General features: G+C 37.7%; 1 protein-coding gene across 2 annotated transcripts in view; it reads right to left on the bottom strand.

Annotated features, from left to right (window-relative positions):
* Positions 1–15,390, bottom strand: part of LOC129764599 (uncharacterized) — a 339,603-nt gene extending 324,213 nt beyond the window's left edge. Inside the window, exon 1 of one of the 2 annotated variants that reach the window (XM_055763825.1) lies at positions 14,418–15,390. In XM_055763825.1, the coding sequence (XP_055619800.1) occupies positions 14,418–14,553 (136 nt within the window). In that variant the 5' untranslated portion in view covers positions 14,554–15,390. The remainder of the gene's footprint in view (positions 1–14,417) is intronic. The other variant, XM_055763827.1, reaches the window with a different exon arrangement.
* Positions 15,391–17,650: the final 2,260 nt, after the last annotated feature.

The raw sequence follows: 17,650 nt of genomic DNA on the forward strand, positions 1-17,650 counted from the left end.
ACTTTATGCACAGGTCTTATTTGGTTTATATTTTTAATAAATTAGTTCAATATGCTTTTAAGCTTTCTACTTTGGTACCTATTTGATTGAAAACATAAAAAAATCATCGGATAGAATGCTTTTCAAATGAAGCGAATAAGAATCAAACTTCGTACACTGAATCAAATTTCGGACAGATTGATTTCAAATTTCGAATACTTTTTTTTGTAATTTTTTGGACGAAAATCACATTACACTTGATTATATTTTATAGTCAGCTGCGAAACATTTATCAAGCAATCACAGTAAACTGTTAACGATGATGAGAACTGATGAAACACGGGAGAAATTTAAATATTGATGAACGGGTAAATTCTACGTGCTCACGCTAAGGAAACGTCAAACACAAGCGATAATGAGTAGTGTTGTAAGATTTCTGCCGATTATGTTATAATTCAAATGTAGTTCTCATGTGAAATGATAGTGAAACCAAGGGATTACTCTAAACAAGCAATTGTAATATTAATTTGATAGTTATATCATCAGTGCATTAAGCATTTCAAGATATTAGAACAAAGTGTCCGAAATATGATTCAGAACGGTATATTGTTGCTGAATATAACCAGAATATTCGAAAATAGGAGGAGGAGTAGAAGATCTGTCGGTAGGTCTACAATACTTACTTCCGATTGGAGTTCGAGTTCTACTTAAAGAAACAACAAATCAATTAGTATTGAAAAAAAAAACAGTGACAAAAAAGAGCACACTTCCAAAATCGATATGTTTCCGATAAGTTTCCATCGGAAGACCACTAGATTGTTTAGGTTCAGGTCATGTTGACATGTTTTGAAGTAAACGGCTCGACCTGGGACATCGTGCCGAGCTATCGCTAGGAAGTACAGTATTAGCAAGAAAGGTTGGGAAAAGTTTTCGGTCGAACTATTCGTCGCCGTCTCGGAAGCGCTCATTTATCAACAAGGTAAACAAAGCCAAACAGTTTAAGTTTGCTGCAAGTCGGGGGCCTTTTTGTTCCGACTGAAATGTGTTTACCTAACACAGACTTCAAAACCAAGTTGTCTGGGGAAATCGGCTTTGCAAATAAATGTAAACTGCGAATATTTTTGTACTCGCCTGCCTTTGTGCAAACTAGAATATGTTTCCTAAACACGGTGTCCTAAACTTAGGAACCTGAGAAGATCGTGCAGACACTAGAAGCGAATGAACTTTCAGGTTTAAATCCTCTATAGTATAAAAAGTAGAATTTGAAGTTGTTGATTCATGCAAGCCGGGGGTATTTCTGCACCCGCATGTTTTTTTGCACTCCGAAAAGTGTTTTCCTAACACGGATTACAAAAGCGGGTACGAACACAACGCTTTGACTCGGATATTTAAGATTGCATTGAAGGATATGCCTTCATATCTTCTGCTCACTGAATTTTTACGCATATCATTTGAAGAATAGGCAAAATATTGATAACCATTTGCTGCGATACCTTTTGATCAAACAATATGCGTTCGACGTACATTTCAAAATCGAAACTGAGTGCCTGAAGTTCATCTAATCGAGCAAATTCGCGGTTCGAGAAGTACGTACACTTGAGAGATGCAAACTTCAGAAGGAAACGTAAAATAAAATAAACGTTTGATAATTCTTCCGTTCACATATTTTGTCCTGGTCATCATACCAAACGTAAAAGTACTGTCACTAAATTTACTTGTAACGAAGAACATAATCTATCACGATGCATGAATTGACCTTACACGGCATTATACAAATTTTTTACTCACAAAGCAAATATATTGAATTCAATTGAATTCGGAAATTGTTTCAGTCAATCAAAAATTTAATCAATACAAACAAATGATTACTAAGCTAAGGTCCCACGTCCACCTTCCGGTTATATCATAGATATAATCCACCCATTTTTATTTTGTCGTTTTCTCGCATGTGGGTCAAATGGACTTATGGGGTTTCTCTAACGAACGATTCAGTTAGTCCTAGGATTAAACATTATTCATAGTTCGTCATGTAGAATCGCATGCAGATTACATTTTTATATTACTTTTCTTAAATGATTACGATTTCGCGAAGTATTAAAATTTATTTTGGTGAGTCTGACACGGCACCACTATACGTTAAACTTTGTTAATTTAAAAGGGTTATAATTTTTTTTTAAATTAAATTTATGAGTAAAATTTCAACGTCATTTTAAAGTACTACTTGAAATAATCATTAATTTTGAAATATCTTTTCTCTACGTCATATTTTAACACCTTGAGCCTCGTGTCGGTCCTTAGGGACTGACGTTGAGCTTGAGTTTGAAATTTACTGTTGCTTAGCTTCACAAAATCATATTAACTCAGGAATTAACTGAACGTGATCAGGTCAGTCGCAAAAAAGCTTTGTGAAGAAATGTTCTATATTTACACTCCTCAAAGTTTACAGCATAGCGATTTCGAACCGTTTCCTCATTAAGGTTCGATTCAGCAGGCGGAATGTTAAAATGTAGACGAAACGCTTTTTTGCCGCAATCATTGTATAATTTTTTTGTTACAAAAAAACTTTTTTGACCCTCCGAAGTGATTTTGGTCTTGAATTTCGTAACGAGCGAAATCGTTCTGTGTGGCATCAATAAATAAATAATCGCAACGAAGCGAGTCATATATCACACTTCATAAAGCTTACTGATTATATTTTGTGTTTGCCTGGTAGCATCAGTTGAAAGGGTTCTTCTAAGATTGGAAAAGTAACAACATAAAGGCTATGATAATTGTCGAACTGAATTTTGATCTGGAATGTGACAAATTCTATTCAAAAATCATAATCACCTTTGCAATGTTATTTCAGCATCCAATTATTATTTTCTTGTAGGTAGCAAAGCAGGTATATCCAACAACGATTGATTTATTGGTTTTACTCTCGGTTTCATTCACACAATGAAATTTTCTAAAATATATTTTGTCTTTTAGTTTATTTTTTGAGTTTACGTGCCCCGTTTTTACTCCTGAACTATTTGGTCAGCCTAACAACATGATAACGTTTGACACCTGGTTGCAGAAGTGATGGAAAGTAGCTTGAAGATATAGCTTCCACATGCAGAGCGAACAACGTGTAAGTTTTGTTAAAGTTTGTAGTGATTATTGCGCGACCATGTTCCCCGCTTCACGGGTCGATTTGCATTTATTGAACGGAAAGTTTCCAAAAAGTATCAGGTGTTCAAGTATGACTTTCTGTATGATATTCTGTTTTCCAATTTGTACCTTCAATGTGTTCCCGAGAGACTTAATCCGACGTTGAAATTACGGTAATTTACAGCATAATGAATCAAATGTTCATTGATCTGTCTGGAATAATCTAAAAGCACAGCAGTGCACTGACTAAAAAGTGTCCACATTTTCAATCTTTGTTTACATGAAGAATAAATTTTTTTCAGGCATACTTGATACTCATCTAAATTAGTTCAGTGCTTCAAATGTTATGAATTTTTGAAAATAGCCATTTTTGGGAAAAAGTGGAAAACAAATTGTTTCGCGCCACCCTAAGATGGAAATGGCACCCTAATAAAAGATACGAGTCTAATGTTTTGCGATAAATAACAAGATTACTACTTTTGACGAAAATCTGAGAACCACTATATCGGTTTTGCATGGAATAGCTAGAATAATAAAATAATATCATTAATTAATTAAAGTATTTATATTTTTGAATGAAAACATTTGTCAAACAAACTGCAAAACTAAAACATTTTATACTGTGCTTTTAATTTTCAGTTTAACATTCAAATACCCTTCAATAAAAATGGCATTGAAACAACAGTGTGACACTGACATACAAATATGGAAGATGATTGCTTTTTGATTGGCGTGTGCTGCACTCAAACTAGCGAACCGCCAATTAAAAAGCACTCCAACTAAAAAAAAGCCAATAAGCGAATGTGTACTGTAGTATATTGATGTTTATATTTATATTTTTTCAAATATGTTTTCGGCTATCGCCCTCGTAAGTGTATTTTTTTATATATAATCAAATTTAATATATAATATTTTTCTATCATTACATATCCTAGAATCGAAAATATCGATCCTTAAAATATGCTCAATGGTCTGAAAGTTAAGAATTAAAAAAAAAACACATAAAACTCATGATTTCTTCCAAAAATTCATAACTTTTCAACCATTCAGCCGATTTCAAAAATCGGCATATCGAATGATTTCTTATTCTTCTATGAATTAACTTCAGTCTGTCATTCAACAAACTCAGAGCTTTAATTATAAAGCTAGTGCTAGTCTTTTATCAAAATATATTATTGAATATAATATACTGTATACGAATATATGAATACTGTATTTCATTTCCGTAATTATTGATTGTAGTCGTTTTTTTGTTTTATTAGCTTTGGACTAGAGGGCGCTATAAAATGGCTTTTTACGGAGTGTGTTCGAAACTGAAAAAAAAGTGATGTATTCAAAAGTCATATTTTTATGTCGTATTTTAAGCGTACATACATTATTTAGTCGTATAATTATTTAATCATTCAATTTATTGCGTTTATAATGATGATGCTAACATCAATAATACTATAAACAGTAATTTGCATTTAATGCGACATGCCGAGGCACCACTCAGTGTCGCATTGGAAGCGATTTTGAACTGTAATTGGACATTGGCGATAAGAGTGGTACAGTGTAGACGTCTGGTGGCGACTTTCAATTTGGGGCCATCATTTGGGCCCCGAACTCGATGTTTACAAGAATGTCCAATTAGAGGTAAAAATGTCAAATTAAACATGTCGCATAACAGGTCTGTCCAATTAGCAGAATGTCGCATCAAATGTAACTTACTGTACGAACCTCACTCCTAATATATGATGTCTCCCACGGTTCTAGAGACATCTCAACATTCTGTTAAATTTTTAGAGCGTGAACCATCTGTCAATTTTTTCACTGTTTGGATTTTCTTACCACAAATCGTTGCCACTTTTTTCTCTCAAGTTCCATTCTCTTCTCTGCTAAAAGGGTGATCGACGGTGTTCTACATCATTGTGTATAGCCAGAAAATGGACCAAGGTTTTGGTTTCCGATTGAGCATACTTTTAATAAAGTAGAAGTAAGTTTTTATGTTTCAAACAAATGCTCCTTTTATTAAAAAAAACCGTAGAGTCATACTTGTACACCTCATCAATTCCTCCAAAATAAGTGTGATGCTCCGTTTTTGGTGGAATCCCATCTGAGTTTATAATGTGAGTTTATAATAAAAATAAGACGGAAGAAATCGTACTACATAGAATTTTTCTTACGGATCTCATGAATAAACAGAGTTGTATCCATTCCATGGCACATCAAAATGTGGACTATTTCATCCCAAGTTTAAAAATATGCATTGTTAGCTATCTAACCAACTTATGAAGTTTGGAGCTACGGTGAGGGGCTACGCAAAAGCTCATGTTTAAGTAATTTTTATACTTATGAAAAGCTGAAAACCTATACTCAAATGACGATTTTTTAACGTTTTTCACCACCTCGAAAAAACACCATATGCCAAATTTCAGCTCAATCGGACTTAAGGGAGAGCGCAAAGCGGTCAAAGTTTGAGTTATTTGAAAATCGAAAAATCACCCAAGGGGGGAGTAAAGGAAATAGGGGTTTTCAAAAAAAAAAATTTGATGCCAAATGTCTTAAAATAGCATCAAACGTCGAGATCTAGTATCATCTCGTTTTTTTTGTCAAAAATCGGCACTCTGGGACCCTCTTTTTTGTTTTTCAAAAAAAAATAAAATTTTAAAGTATGTGACACCAGTAAATGAAGTCCGAATGAGCTAATATTTTGCATAGGGTATATTATCATGCAAATCAACATTTCGTAGCATGTTTTGAATGAAAAATCGAGATAACTATTTTTATTGGCACCCAAAACCATACTTTTCATTCCGTATTTCGAAAAAAAACTAAGTCCAACTAAGTGCCGATTATTGACAATTTTTTTTGAAATGATACTAGATCTCGACGTTTCATGTAATTCTAAGACATTTGGCATCAAAAAAAAAAAAAACGAAAACCTCAATTTCCTTTAGTTCCCTCTTGGGTGATTTTTCAATTTTCAAAAAATTCTAACTTTGACCGCTTTGCGCCACTCTCCCATAAGTCAGATTGAGCTGAAATTTGGCATAAGGTGTTTTTTCGATGAGGTGAACTTTTTTTATGGAGTAACTTTTTGATATTCGAGATGACCATTTTCATTGGCACCTTAGTATACATCACATGAATATTTAGAAAAATGTGATATTCCAAATAATTGAGGAGAGAGCTATTATCAAATATGTGACATACATTCAAAAACACGACAAAGTGACTCTGTCACAGGACAACGTTCGGCTATACGTTGGAAAACCGTTGACAATCCGATCTGTAGATAGTTCTACTTATAAAAATTACAGTGGTAAAACTATAGTGGCGACACCCCTGGTTGGCTGAAATCCCAACTGTTGACAATGAAGAAATTTTTATTTTTATTTAATTGCGATTTCCCGCAATAGGTTCATCGTGAATGTATTGCGACACCCAGAGTGTAATCATTTGCACGGCCACTATTTTGAAACTAATTACAGAGAACAATCACCATTACCCTCAGTTCAAGTTCAGAACGCTTTTCACGGAGGTTTCACAATGCACAATCCGGTCTTTGTGAACCCCGTGAACAAAATGGTTCATAATTTCTCATATTATTATCTATATATGGATTCTGCCGCAAAACCGTTGCTCGTTGCTACACATTGCTTCACCACACATTGATGTTAGTTTTCCCAGATTATTATTATGTCTGCTCGGCGGCAATGTTTCCATCATCTTTGGTTCAAAGCACTGTCGAAATCGGATTCAGACTAATTACTATTGCTGCGCTGAATCGTTAGGTTGATTTTTTTCTCTCTTTTTCCCTCTAACCTTTCGCCCCCTCATGCCAACCGCAGAGTTCAATTATAACATTGTAAATTGTGCTGTTAATTGGCCTTTGTTCAAATGTGAAACACATTAAAATGTCTAAGGTAATTTCATGAATAATGGAAAATTGACGCAGTTATGGATGTGTTGCGGGCATCATTATATGAACCAGAAACCAATTGGGCGCTCGTCCCGCTCCAGCCCATTGGTACAGATGCGTCAGATCCGGCTTTCGTGCGGGTTCATGTCTCAATTAAGGCGACCTGTTCGGCTACGTTGAACTGTGTTCGCAAATTGAGGAGCCTTTGGTATGAGTCCGACCTGGATTTTCCGAAACTAAAATCAACGCACAATACTTGGAAGTACCTAGTTACTTTCATCTATCCCGAATCATCGAACCGGAATTGTGGAGCTGACAACCGGTAACAATGCTGGAGACCAAAAAACAACGGTACAAGGCGACCGTACCACACGGCAACTCAGCTGTGTTGCATAATGGTTTGTTGTTGTTGCTATGTTACAGATTCTGTTGATGGGGGAGGATGGGTGGAGCGTCAGGCTGGAGACAGCCCTTGCACCTGGTCACACAGATTCGCGACCGACGTCGGAGCCGATGGGAAAAAGGGCAGCCCACTGTTGGGGCGAATTTCACGTAGCCAAACGGTTGTCATCGTCGTAGGTGGGTGGGTGGCAGATCGTTTGGGTGGCACCGATCGCTTCTAGCTACGTTTTTTATTGTTGTCGTTGGTGTGTTGCACTATCGAGGAAAACCTGTGCCGATTATTCAATTTTTTTTCTTGTGTTTCGCCGCTTCGTGCCGCGTATCGCGAGGTGCCACCACGTTTGCAAGAAGTTATAATAATGGGTTCAGAAGCATTGCACGCGGTGTGTACATGTAATCACATACTTCTAATGCGATGACGCAATTATGCACCGGTTAATGCACAAGTGTATAAGAGTGTTGGTGTCCCCGTATGTGTGGCCATGTTGTGCAAGTGAAATGTGTGGCGTGGGGATGAGATAACCATCGCTGCAGCGATTCTGAGCCGGCTCTGCAAGGGGGAGAGCCATCAGATTCAGGTTGACTCACCAGAACCTGCTGTTTGCCGTTCTGCTTTAAATTTCATGAGCGAGGCAAGGGTTGTGGGAGCGTTTTACGTTGCCCTAATGGAATTTCGAGATCACGCTCCAACGGAATTAACGGCTTATGCGGAATTTGATGACATTACTATATGGTGCATGTGTTAAGTTGTTCATGCTGGGGTACAACTTCCGATGGTTTGAAGCTGTTAACTGCGTTCAACGTCGGACGAGAGTGTTTAGAATGTGCTGCACGGGAGCAGGAACCGCTTAATCTACAATTCAGTGGGGTTCCTCGGCATGTCGACACACTACAAACTTTGTAATTGGAATCATTTCAGAATGGATTTATTCGAAACTCAGTATGAGATGCATTCTTACTTCTAAAACTTGTCATGGAATGTCATCGCAGAAAAAGCACTTGCTAAACTTGACTTGTACAAATTTCGATATTTGATATTCGGATCAATCAAGTGCGAAATTGAAATGCGCTTGAGTGGAATCAGCTTCATGCATTACAGTTGCATTTTTTTAGGATTCGACATACGAAGAACATACGAATGAAAAATACTCAGAAGGCTCCATGATCCCATCTCATTCCGTTGCAGTGCGAATATAGCTGAGGAACCGATGTATAATTACACCACGTAGTTCTTCTCAGATTTATTTAATTGCTCGAACGTGACTTACACATGCAGTTTTGCGAATGCTACGTGCGAATTTCAATCATAGAGATGTACCAATATTCTACCAATTATGGTCGGAATAGACCACAAAACACTATCATATTAAATATATGTAATACATATAATTCAATCGTATATTAGGCTGTCAAAAAAGTCCTGCGGTATTTCCGCGAGGTGTCGTTGTAAGCGCGTAGTTCTAGTTGTATTCATTGTATCGAGTCATACTATAGCCTGTTGGAAAAGTATTTTTGCGCGCTATAATATAGTCCTTGACAGTGTTTTGTTTGGTTAAGTCGTTCGTGAGTTATAGTGTCGCAAATATGGAGCAAAATAAAGAGAAAATCCGACATATTTTACAGTACTACTATGACAAAGGCAAAAATGCATCTCAAGCTGCCAATAAAATTTTTGCAGTTTATGGACCCGATACAGTTTCCAATTCCACCGCACAACGATGGTTTCAACGTTTTCGTTCTGGTGTAGAAGTCGTCGAAGATGCGCCACGCTCCGGAAGGCCTGTCGTCGAAAATTGCGACAAAATCGCTGAATTAGCCGAGAAAGACCGGCAGAGTAGCAGCCGTAGCATCGGCCAAGAGCTGGGGATAAGTCATCAAACCGCTATTAACCATTTGAAGAAGCTTGGATTCACAAAGAAGCTCGATGTATGGGTGCCACACACATTGACGCAAACAAACATCTTTGACCGTATCGACGCATGTGAATCGCTGCTGAATCGCAACAAAATCGACCCGTTTCTGAAGCGGATGGTGACTGGCGATGAAAAGTGGGTCACTTACGACAACGTGAAGCGCAAACGGTCGTGGTCGAAGCCCGCTGAAGCGGCTCAGACGGTGGCCAAGCCCTCATTAACGGCCAGGAAGGTTCTGCTGTGTGTTTGGTGGGATTGTCAAGGAATAATCTATTATAAGCTGCTTCCCTATGGCCAAACGCTCAATTCGGACCTGTACTGCCAACAACTGGACTGCTTGAAGGTAGTACTCATGAAGAAGAGGCCATCTTTGATAAACAGAGGCCGCATTGTCTTCCATCAGGACAACGCCATGCCACACACTTCTTTGGTGACGCGCCAGAAGCTCCGGGAGCTCGAATGGGAGGTTCTTTTGCATCCGCCGTATAGTCCGGACCTTGCACCAAGTGACTACCACCTGTTTTTGTCCATGGCGAACGAGCTAGGTAGTCAGAAGCTAGCCACAAAAGAGGCCTGTGAAAATTGGCTATCCGAGTTTTTTGCCAATAAGGAAGCGAGCTTCTATAACAGGGGTATTATGAAGTTGGCATCTCGTTGGGAACAAGTCATCGAACAAAACGGCGCATATTTGACTTAAAACAGATGATTGTAACTAATTTTATGAACAAATGAAAATTCAAAAAAAATACCGCAGGACTTTTTTGACAGCCTAATATTTTATATAAAACTTTAACGCTCAAGCAGGTATTCAAGCGGAGGAAAGTCGCAGATGATGCTTAGATCTATCCTTTTGTAGACTTTCTCAAAACTTCATCACATCACATCGGATTATCTAAATTGTCCTTCTCGAAAAAATTAAAGCGTCTTAAAGGTGTGGACACAATTTATGAATTCAGAGTGGAGATCAACTGAGAAACATTCGAGCCCAGGAGTGTTACAATCAATAATCGATAATCGATGGGATGATTATGGTAATGTAATGAACGGAATACAGAAAAAAAACATAATTTGCACAAAAAATGGTCCTTTCTTCGCAAAGCAATAATTAGTATCATCCACATATGATTAAAACTTGCGATGAAAATCTAGCATATTTTCTATTGAAAAAAAAATTAAAATTAAATCACAGAAAGTAGATGATGGCTAAACTTTTTTTGATTTTTAAACTGACCATCAGGGATTTATGGAAATACACAAGAATGCATTCTAATGGAGTGTTGAAAATGTATGTAATTGAACTACCAATAGACGAATTTCATGCCAATTCGACTACCGTTGGCAGCACCATCTCAGATAGCGGTTACACGTTATGGGTGTAAACAAATTGGTCTTTTAAGCAACTCAGCATAATTGAAATATTCAGAAAAGAATTAGACTACTTTTTGAAAAGGGCCAAATTTTTTTCTAGATTTTTGTACAAAAAATTATAACTCAAAAACTATAATACCTACAAAATTATGGTTAAAGAATGAAATGTAGGAAATTGTTCATAAAAAATACAAAACAACATTTCTGAAAAATTTCCGCTGGAATTTTTTTTTATAACTAATTTTTTTTTCAAAAACGTATTTTTAAAAAAGTCTCAAAAAAAGATTGTATGAATGTCCTTACAATTTTCAACAAGTCGTCCATACATCCAAAGATGGGCACTTTTACAGAGAAAAAGTTTCTCTAACAACAACTTTTTTATGTTTTCTTTGAAAAAATTACAACTAATCCTAATTTTGTTTAAAGTCAAGATAGCGATATAGTATATTCGACAAAGTTTTAGATCTTATTAAAACATGAACTTTCGCCGAAGATGTCAACTTTCTATTTTGTATAGTTTCTGGAATATGAAGCATTTTTATATGAAGACTCCTCAAAAATAATGTTTTATCCGTAAAATTTTTGTGTGTGAATTCTTACGTTTGACATGTTCTTAACATGTTTCTAAAAAAGTTGGAGGACATGTAAATCGCGATAATTTGTGCATAAATATGTTACCAATTGAACATTAATAGTAGAGGAACTGGAACAAATTCGGTACCCCTTGGGTTATTTGGTACCCACCCGGATCTCCAGCGGTAATGAGCACACTCTGGTGGTGAATAAAAAAAGTGTTCTAGTAATGTAGTAACGAACGTCAGATGCCAAAAACCCAGAATATCTGTGTTTTTTCCAAAAAAAAACAAGTTTTGTTGTTTTTGAAATCTCGAAAATTCTTCATGTGCGTCTTTTGAATAATTATTAAAAACCGAATAGTGAGCCGATTTTAAATATTAAAGCTGACTTGGATCAGGAAATTGATGTTCTTCAACGAATTCGAGTAAGTGTATCGAGATTTTAATCACAAATTTCATAGATTTCATTCCAAAGTGAAAATACGGTATGCGGGTAATTTGGCACCCTAATGTAAACATAGTGTTGATGAATCACTATGCTAAGTATTGCATGCCCATGCTGCAAAACTTTACTTTACTTTTTTAGTTAGAAATAAATCGAGATGAAACTTTTTCTCTTTTTCTTTAAAAAAAATCGTTTGTTTGTTCCTCTTTGTTTTGTAAAATTGCATGCTTTTTCGTTAAAGTTGAGTTAATTTACGTAAGATAGTGTACTTCGCTTCTATTTTGTATGAAAATGTCAAAAAATACATTTTTCAGTGAATTCAGGACGACTCTTTTAATGTGAAAAAAATAAAAAAAATGGGATGCCAAATTTATACCCAGGCATCTCGGGTACTCGAATTTGAGTTGTTTTATTTTTCTATGCTCAAAGCTCCGAGCCAAATCAAGATTATTGAAATCGGTTTGCGGGGAAATGTCCGCAATAGTTATGAAGGGAACTGACGGAAAGGAAAGCTGACGCAATATGAAAAAATTTCGAGCATTGGCCAAGAGCTAAGTCCAGAAAAACAAAACAAAAACAAAGAATTTGTACCAATTCCTCTAATTTTTGGAAGAAAAGCATGAACGAGTTGTTGTTTGAAAATTTTTTTCCCTGTAGAAGTGCCCATTGTTGGAAGTCGTATTTTTAACAATAATTTTCGACAATTTCGCTTTTTTTCATCAATATTTTGCAATTTATTCTATCATATTACATATCAGCGGATACGAACGCAACGAAATAAACACAGCTCAATTCTGATCATCGGTTCTCGTATGTGTTTGCGTTCTCGTAAACAAACCCGATCAGAGCGGGAATCGTACTCGCAGCCTCAGACAAGGTGTTAATCACACGGCCACGGGAGCCACAAAGATATTGTTTTATTATTATCATCAAAAAACCAGTATTGTTTTGTTGTGAAAATTTGGTCCAAATTGAAAAGTAAAAATTTCAATCGATCCGTATACGAAACTAAGGCGGTTCTACTATACGCCACGGTATAAAAAAATTCGGAGAATAAAGTTCCGAGATAAAAACATTATTCTAAAATTCCAATCGTGAATTGTCGAAATACCATTTCAGAATTAGATGAGTGGGCTCGAAGTTGTTATTCTCTGAAGAAATGTTCCCCAATTTTTCATGGCCAAAAGTAGTCTCAACTAAATTTGGTCAAATGAAAGTTAGAAAAATACATTTTATGTGACCACCGTTACATCGAGAAAAGAAGTAAAAAAACGGAGAGGGATACACTTCATCTATATAAATGAAAACGAAAGGCCAAATGTGTTGCTAAGCGCAAAACCCGAGGAAAAAATGATCCAATATGAGTCGTCTTTATTTTGTTCTATTCGTCTCTGCCCGCAGATCAATATAGTGGAGAGAAAAATCGTAATATTCTCGGAAAACTGTGAAAGAAGGACTGAAAATTAAATTCACATATGTTCTACAATTACATCATGATAAGCGTTGTTAGTCCCTTCTACATTTGCGCAGATGAAATTGTAAAGCACCAATTAGAAGATCAATCAAGGGCGAGTTTTGCGATTGAACCCACGAACATTCACTTAGGTCTTTTGGAACATTAGGGTATTGCCTTTGATCAGTATTTTTTCAAATTGAACCTCCATTACCAATGAATGCAATTATTTTGAGCGAAACGAAACACTTCTATAGTTTAAACATTGAAGTCGATGTTCTATTTTCTATTTTCACTCCAATCATTTCACATTTTGAATTTGAACAAAATTTCGCTCAGAGTGAACTTCTTTGGCACAGCAACATAATGGAACTCAAATGTTTCGAGACATTGCTTTGTGCAATTCGTGAGATTTTTTTAATTGGAAAAATGTTCGAATCACTGATCTCAAAATATTAGAACGATGGTAAATGAAAAACGCTTGCGGGGTCGAGATAACGATCCATATTGAAAAGAAGGTGGACATAAAACATTTCACTTCATTGATGAGTATGAGTATGAGTAAATGAGTATCTCATTTCCGTTGTGGAATGTTTAGCCGAACGTCCGGACCGAGGTGCGTTGGCGAGATTAATGTTGTGCATTATGCTCGTCGAATTTATTGATTCCACTGGAGACTACGTGAATGTGATAATAGTTTTCCAGGATCAGCGAAGTATATTTTCACAGATTTAATCGAAGCCGATTAGTGATTTGCGATGAGGATGAAGAGCTATGATAATAACACCGGTCACAAGATTGGCGTTCGTTTTACACACATTTCCGGTATAAAAGAAAACTAAACTTCACAAATTCAAATCTTTCAGAGATTAATTCAAAACATAGATTCTAGTGTTGTAAACACAATCATATGTTATCTACAGGCACATACACGCGCGTTCATTCTCCAACAAATTAATCCATCTGTGTTCTGAGAATATTTCTAGAGTGGTTTTTCAGCACAAAATAAACTGCCTTACGGTTCACTTTGCTTCTTTGCCAGCTGCCCAACGAACATCGCAAGCATACAAGCGGTTATTATTTAACTTCCACATCAAGCACAAAGCATTCCACACAGTTTGCAGGTTCGTCACTGTATTCCATACAAGTCACTTCCAGCATCAGAACGAATACAACAATTCATTTTTGCTGTCTGCCTCAGCGGGGCAGAAACAGCCTCCAGCCACCTCAGAACAATTCGTCTCACCTGTAACGCGTTTGGGTGTTAACGGCTGCTGCGCCACTCGAACGGCTCCGACCTGGAACACACACAGCACAAGGACAGCACCGAGTGCTGTCAGACGTGCACTTTTCCGCCAGTCTATGGCCATCATCATCATCATTCTGTATACACTAGCAAATGGCAGCTGTATATCACACTGGGAGAAGATTCTTCTATTCCAACTGGGGGCAAGGTTAGGTTCGAAGGAATGTATTGCCTGATTTTTTTTTCACTTTTTTCGATGCACTCGATAATTTCGCTTCACAACTTAACTAATCCATACGTTGATTTATGGCCAACATTTTACGTTAAATATTGATATCGCACTTGAGAAGAATTCGCTTCCTAATGATGGTGTGTCGTTTGCTGATCGAATGATTGTTAATCCGAACCGATCCACTGAACTAATCCATGTGTGACAGAGCACTACCCGAATGCCGTAGTGTTTCCACTTGAACGGCTCACTTTGTAATAAAGTACACACGTGCGGACTTGGCCAAGGTTGCCTCCGCAGCGCAAAGATGGTCAATTTCTTCCCCGTGGGCAACACTGGTCCTTAAAATTCTTCGCTTCACTGTCAATCACTGGGCAAAGGATGGACTACACTGTTGGGAACCGATCATTTGGCCAGGAATCCTCGGATCTGGACGGTGGCTATCGGGAGCATCGGTAGGAGACACTCAGAACTCCGGTTGCGGTTACGAGAACCAAAACTCACTCGGTGCAGGGCGTGAAACAGTATCAACACGCGACCCGTGCTATGCTCAGACTGGAATTGCAATCGAAACTGCGATCGCTATATAAAACCTTTCTCTTTGCGAATAATTCGGGCCCCTTGGGTCTCGACGATCGACTTGGAGCTGGTAATGGACTCTCTCGGTAGCTCTCCGTGGCAGCCCCAAGAGGGTGGGGGGCAGTACCGATCGACGGTGGCTACCGTTGACGCGAATCGCGACTTCTCGCAACAACCTGAAAAGACGTTTCCATAGCAAGCGTTATATACCGTTACGCCTTCTCGCGTACCGATTGCGACGCCGCGTTTGGCCGAGAGAATGGAAAAAAGGTTTTGTTTTTTTCTCCACAGTCTCAAACCCGATGGACCGATCAGCTGAGAGGCTCTCGCGGCTCTCCGAAGGCTCCACACACAAGTGGGGCACCAGTCCAGAGCGTCGCGAACAGTGACCCCTTCCACCACTAACAACAAAACATGCAATGCGCGCGAATACCGTATTGTGTTGCTCTCCAAACGAGATCGAAAGTGAACTGTTTAATTCTGCTTACCTTGCATACGGATTGCTCCCACCGCGCCGAGAGGCTCCCAAGATCAGACGCCGCGCGGCTTTGATTTTTGCTTGTTTGCTTTCGGCCGCCTTCATCTGGCTGCTCTTCTGGACATTGCCGCGCGATGCCTTTGGCTGTGTTTCAGGTGCAGCGAGTGCATGCAATGTACTCACACATACACGCGCACACAGACACCCACGATATATCGCACGTTGACCGGCGTATTGGCAGTCAATGGAACCGTGTGCTTCCTAAGGAATAGGTGACGCCAAAATAGACCATTTCGTGGGATAATCTATATAAAGGTAATTGGATAACATTAAAAAAAATCAATAAACTGGGTCGACCGACAAATTAAATAAGGAAATGAATGTTCATTGATCTGTGGTATATCGAACGAAATTAGAGCAGTATTTTCTTTAGTATGTATTTTATTTTGTACTAGCTGACCCGGCACACTTCGTCCCACCCAAAATTTGATTTTTGTTATCAATACCTTCAAACATTCACGTTTTGTTACTATGAGCACGTTCATGGATCCAATCGCAGAACTGTTCATTGATTGATCTTCTAATCGACCCCGTTGAATTTTCCATTTTCTATAATATTCCTAGTATGTCCAACAAAACTCATCATTATAATATCAGATTATTTTCAGACACAATTCTCGTTCAAAATTTTTCATTCACTTGCAAATAACATGTTTCTCCGTTACATGGAATAAATGTTTTATACAGAAAATATGATAGTATAAAAACAGCCCTAAATCGGACACTTCCTTCCTCGACGTCTGCTCTTATCAACATATCCGGCGATCCTTTTTTTTTTGGTATTGATAGAAGAAGATATTAGAGTGCGTTTTATTACATTCCAACCCATTTCCAGTTTCGAACAAAGATCGCTAGCGCTAGCGCTATCGCTAGCGCAAACATGAAATGAACTAACAGCACTTGTCACTATGTAATTGTAGAAAATATGGGAATTTAATTTTCCAAATTTTCCCTTTCTCCTTCGGAGTTTACCGAAAATTTTCAATTGTCATGTTTGGTTGGAATATTTTTGGTTGAAATATGTGTAATTTTTTTATGGGACCCCCTCTCCATTCCAGAGGAGGGAGGGGTGTCATACCATCATAGAAACATTTCTCATACCCTAAAACCCTCACATCCCAAACTGTGCCTGATTAGTTTTTGAGTTATGCAGAAGTTTGTGTTTCATTTATATGGCAGCCCCCCTTAGAGAGGGGGGAGGAGTGTATTCTCCATAGAGACGTTTCGTGCCCCGAAAAACCTTCACATGCGGAATTTGGTTTCATTTGCTTAATTTATTCTCGAGCAATGCAGAAATTTGTGTTTCATTTGTATGGCAGCCCCCCCTTAAAGAGGAGGGTGGAGAGACTAACCACCATAGAAACATTTACTGCACCCTGAAAACTTAATATGCCTAATTTGGTTCCATTTTCTTGAATAATTCTCGAATAATGCAGAAATTTGTGTTTCATTTGTATGGCCTTAGAGAGGGGGGAGGGGTCTCAAACTATCACGAAAACCTTCCCCGGCCCCAAAAACCCCTACATACCAATTTTCATGTTAATCGGTTCAGTAGTTTCCGAGTCCATAACATATTTATCAATGTACTAAATGGTGCCTGGTGGAAGGGGGCGAGTTCGATGGCTCCGAAAAATATGTCTCTCTTAGTGTTTTTTTGAATTTTGGTGCAGTAAAGACATTCCGATTTGTGAAATTTTGTTTTTTCTGAAGACATGAAAAAGAAAGTGGATTATAGTGCGAATACTAAAGGGTGTGTCACATCAAATTGCATCACGGAAAAAACGCTGTAGAAATTTAATTTTTAGGAATTATATCTTCTGCTTTCGCTTATAATCAGATAAGAGTGTATAGATCACGTTGGCCATGCTTCACTGTCAATTTTTCGTA

This window comes from Toxorhynchites rutilus, chromosome 2 (genome assembly GCF_029784135.1).
Source record: "Toxorhynchites rutilus septentrionalis strain SRP chromosome 2, ASM2978413v1, whole genome shotgun sequence".
In the NCBI taxonomy this organism is placed as follows: domain Eukaryota; kingdom Metazoa; phylum Arthropoda; class Insecta; order Diptera; family Culicidae; genus Toxorhynchites; species Toxorhynchites rutilus.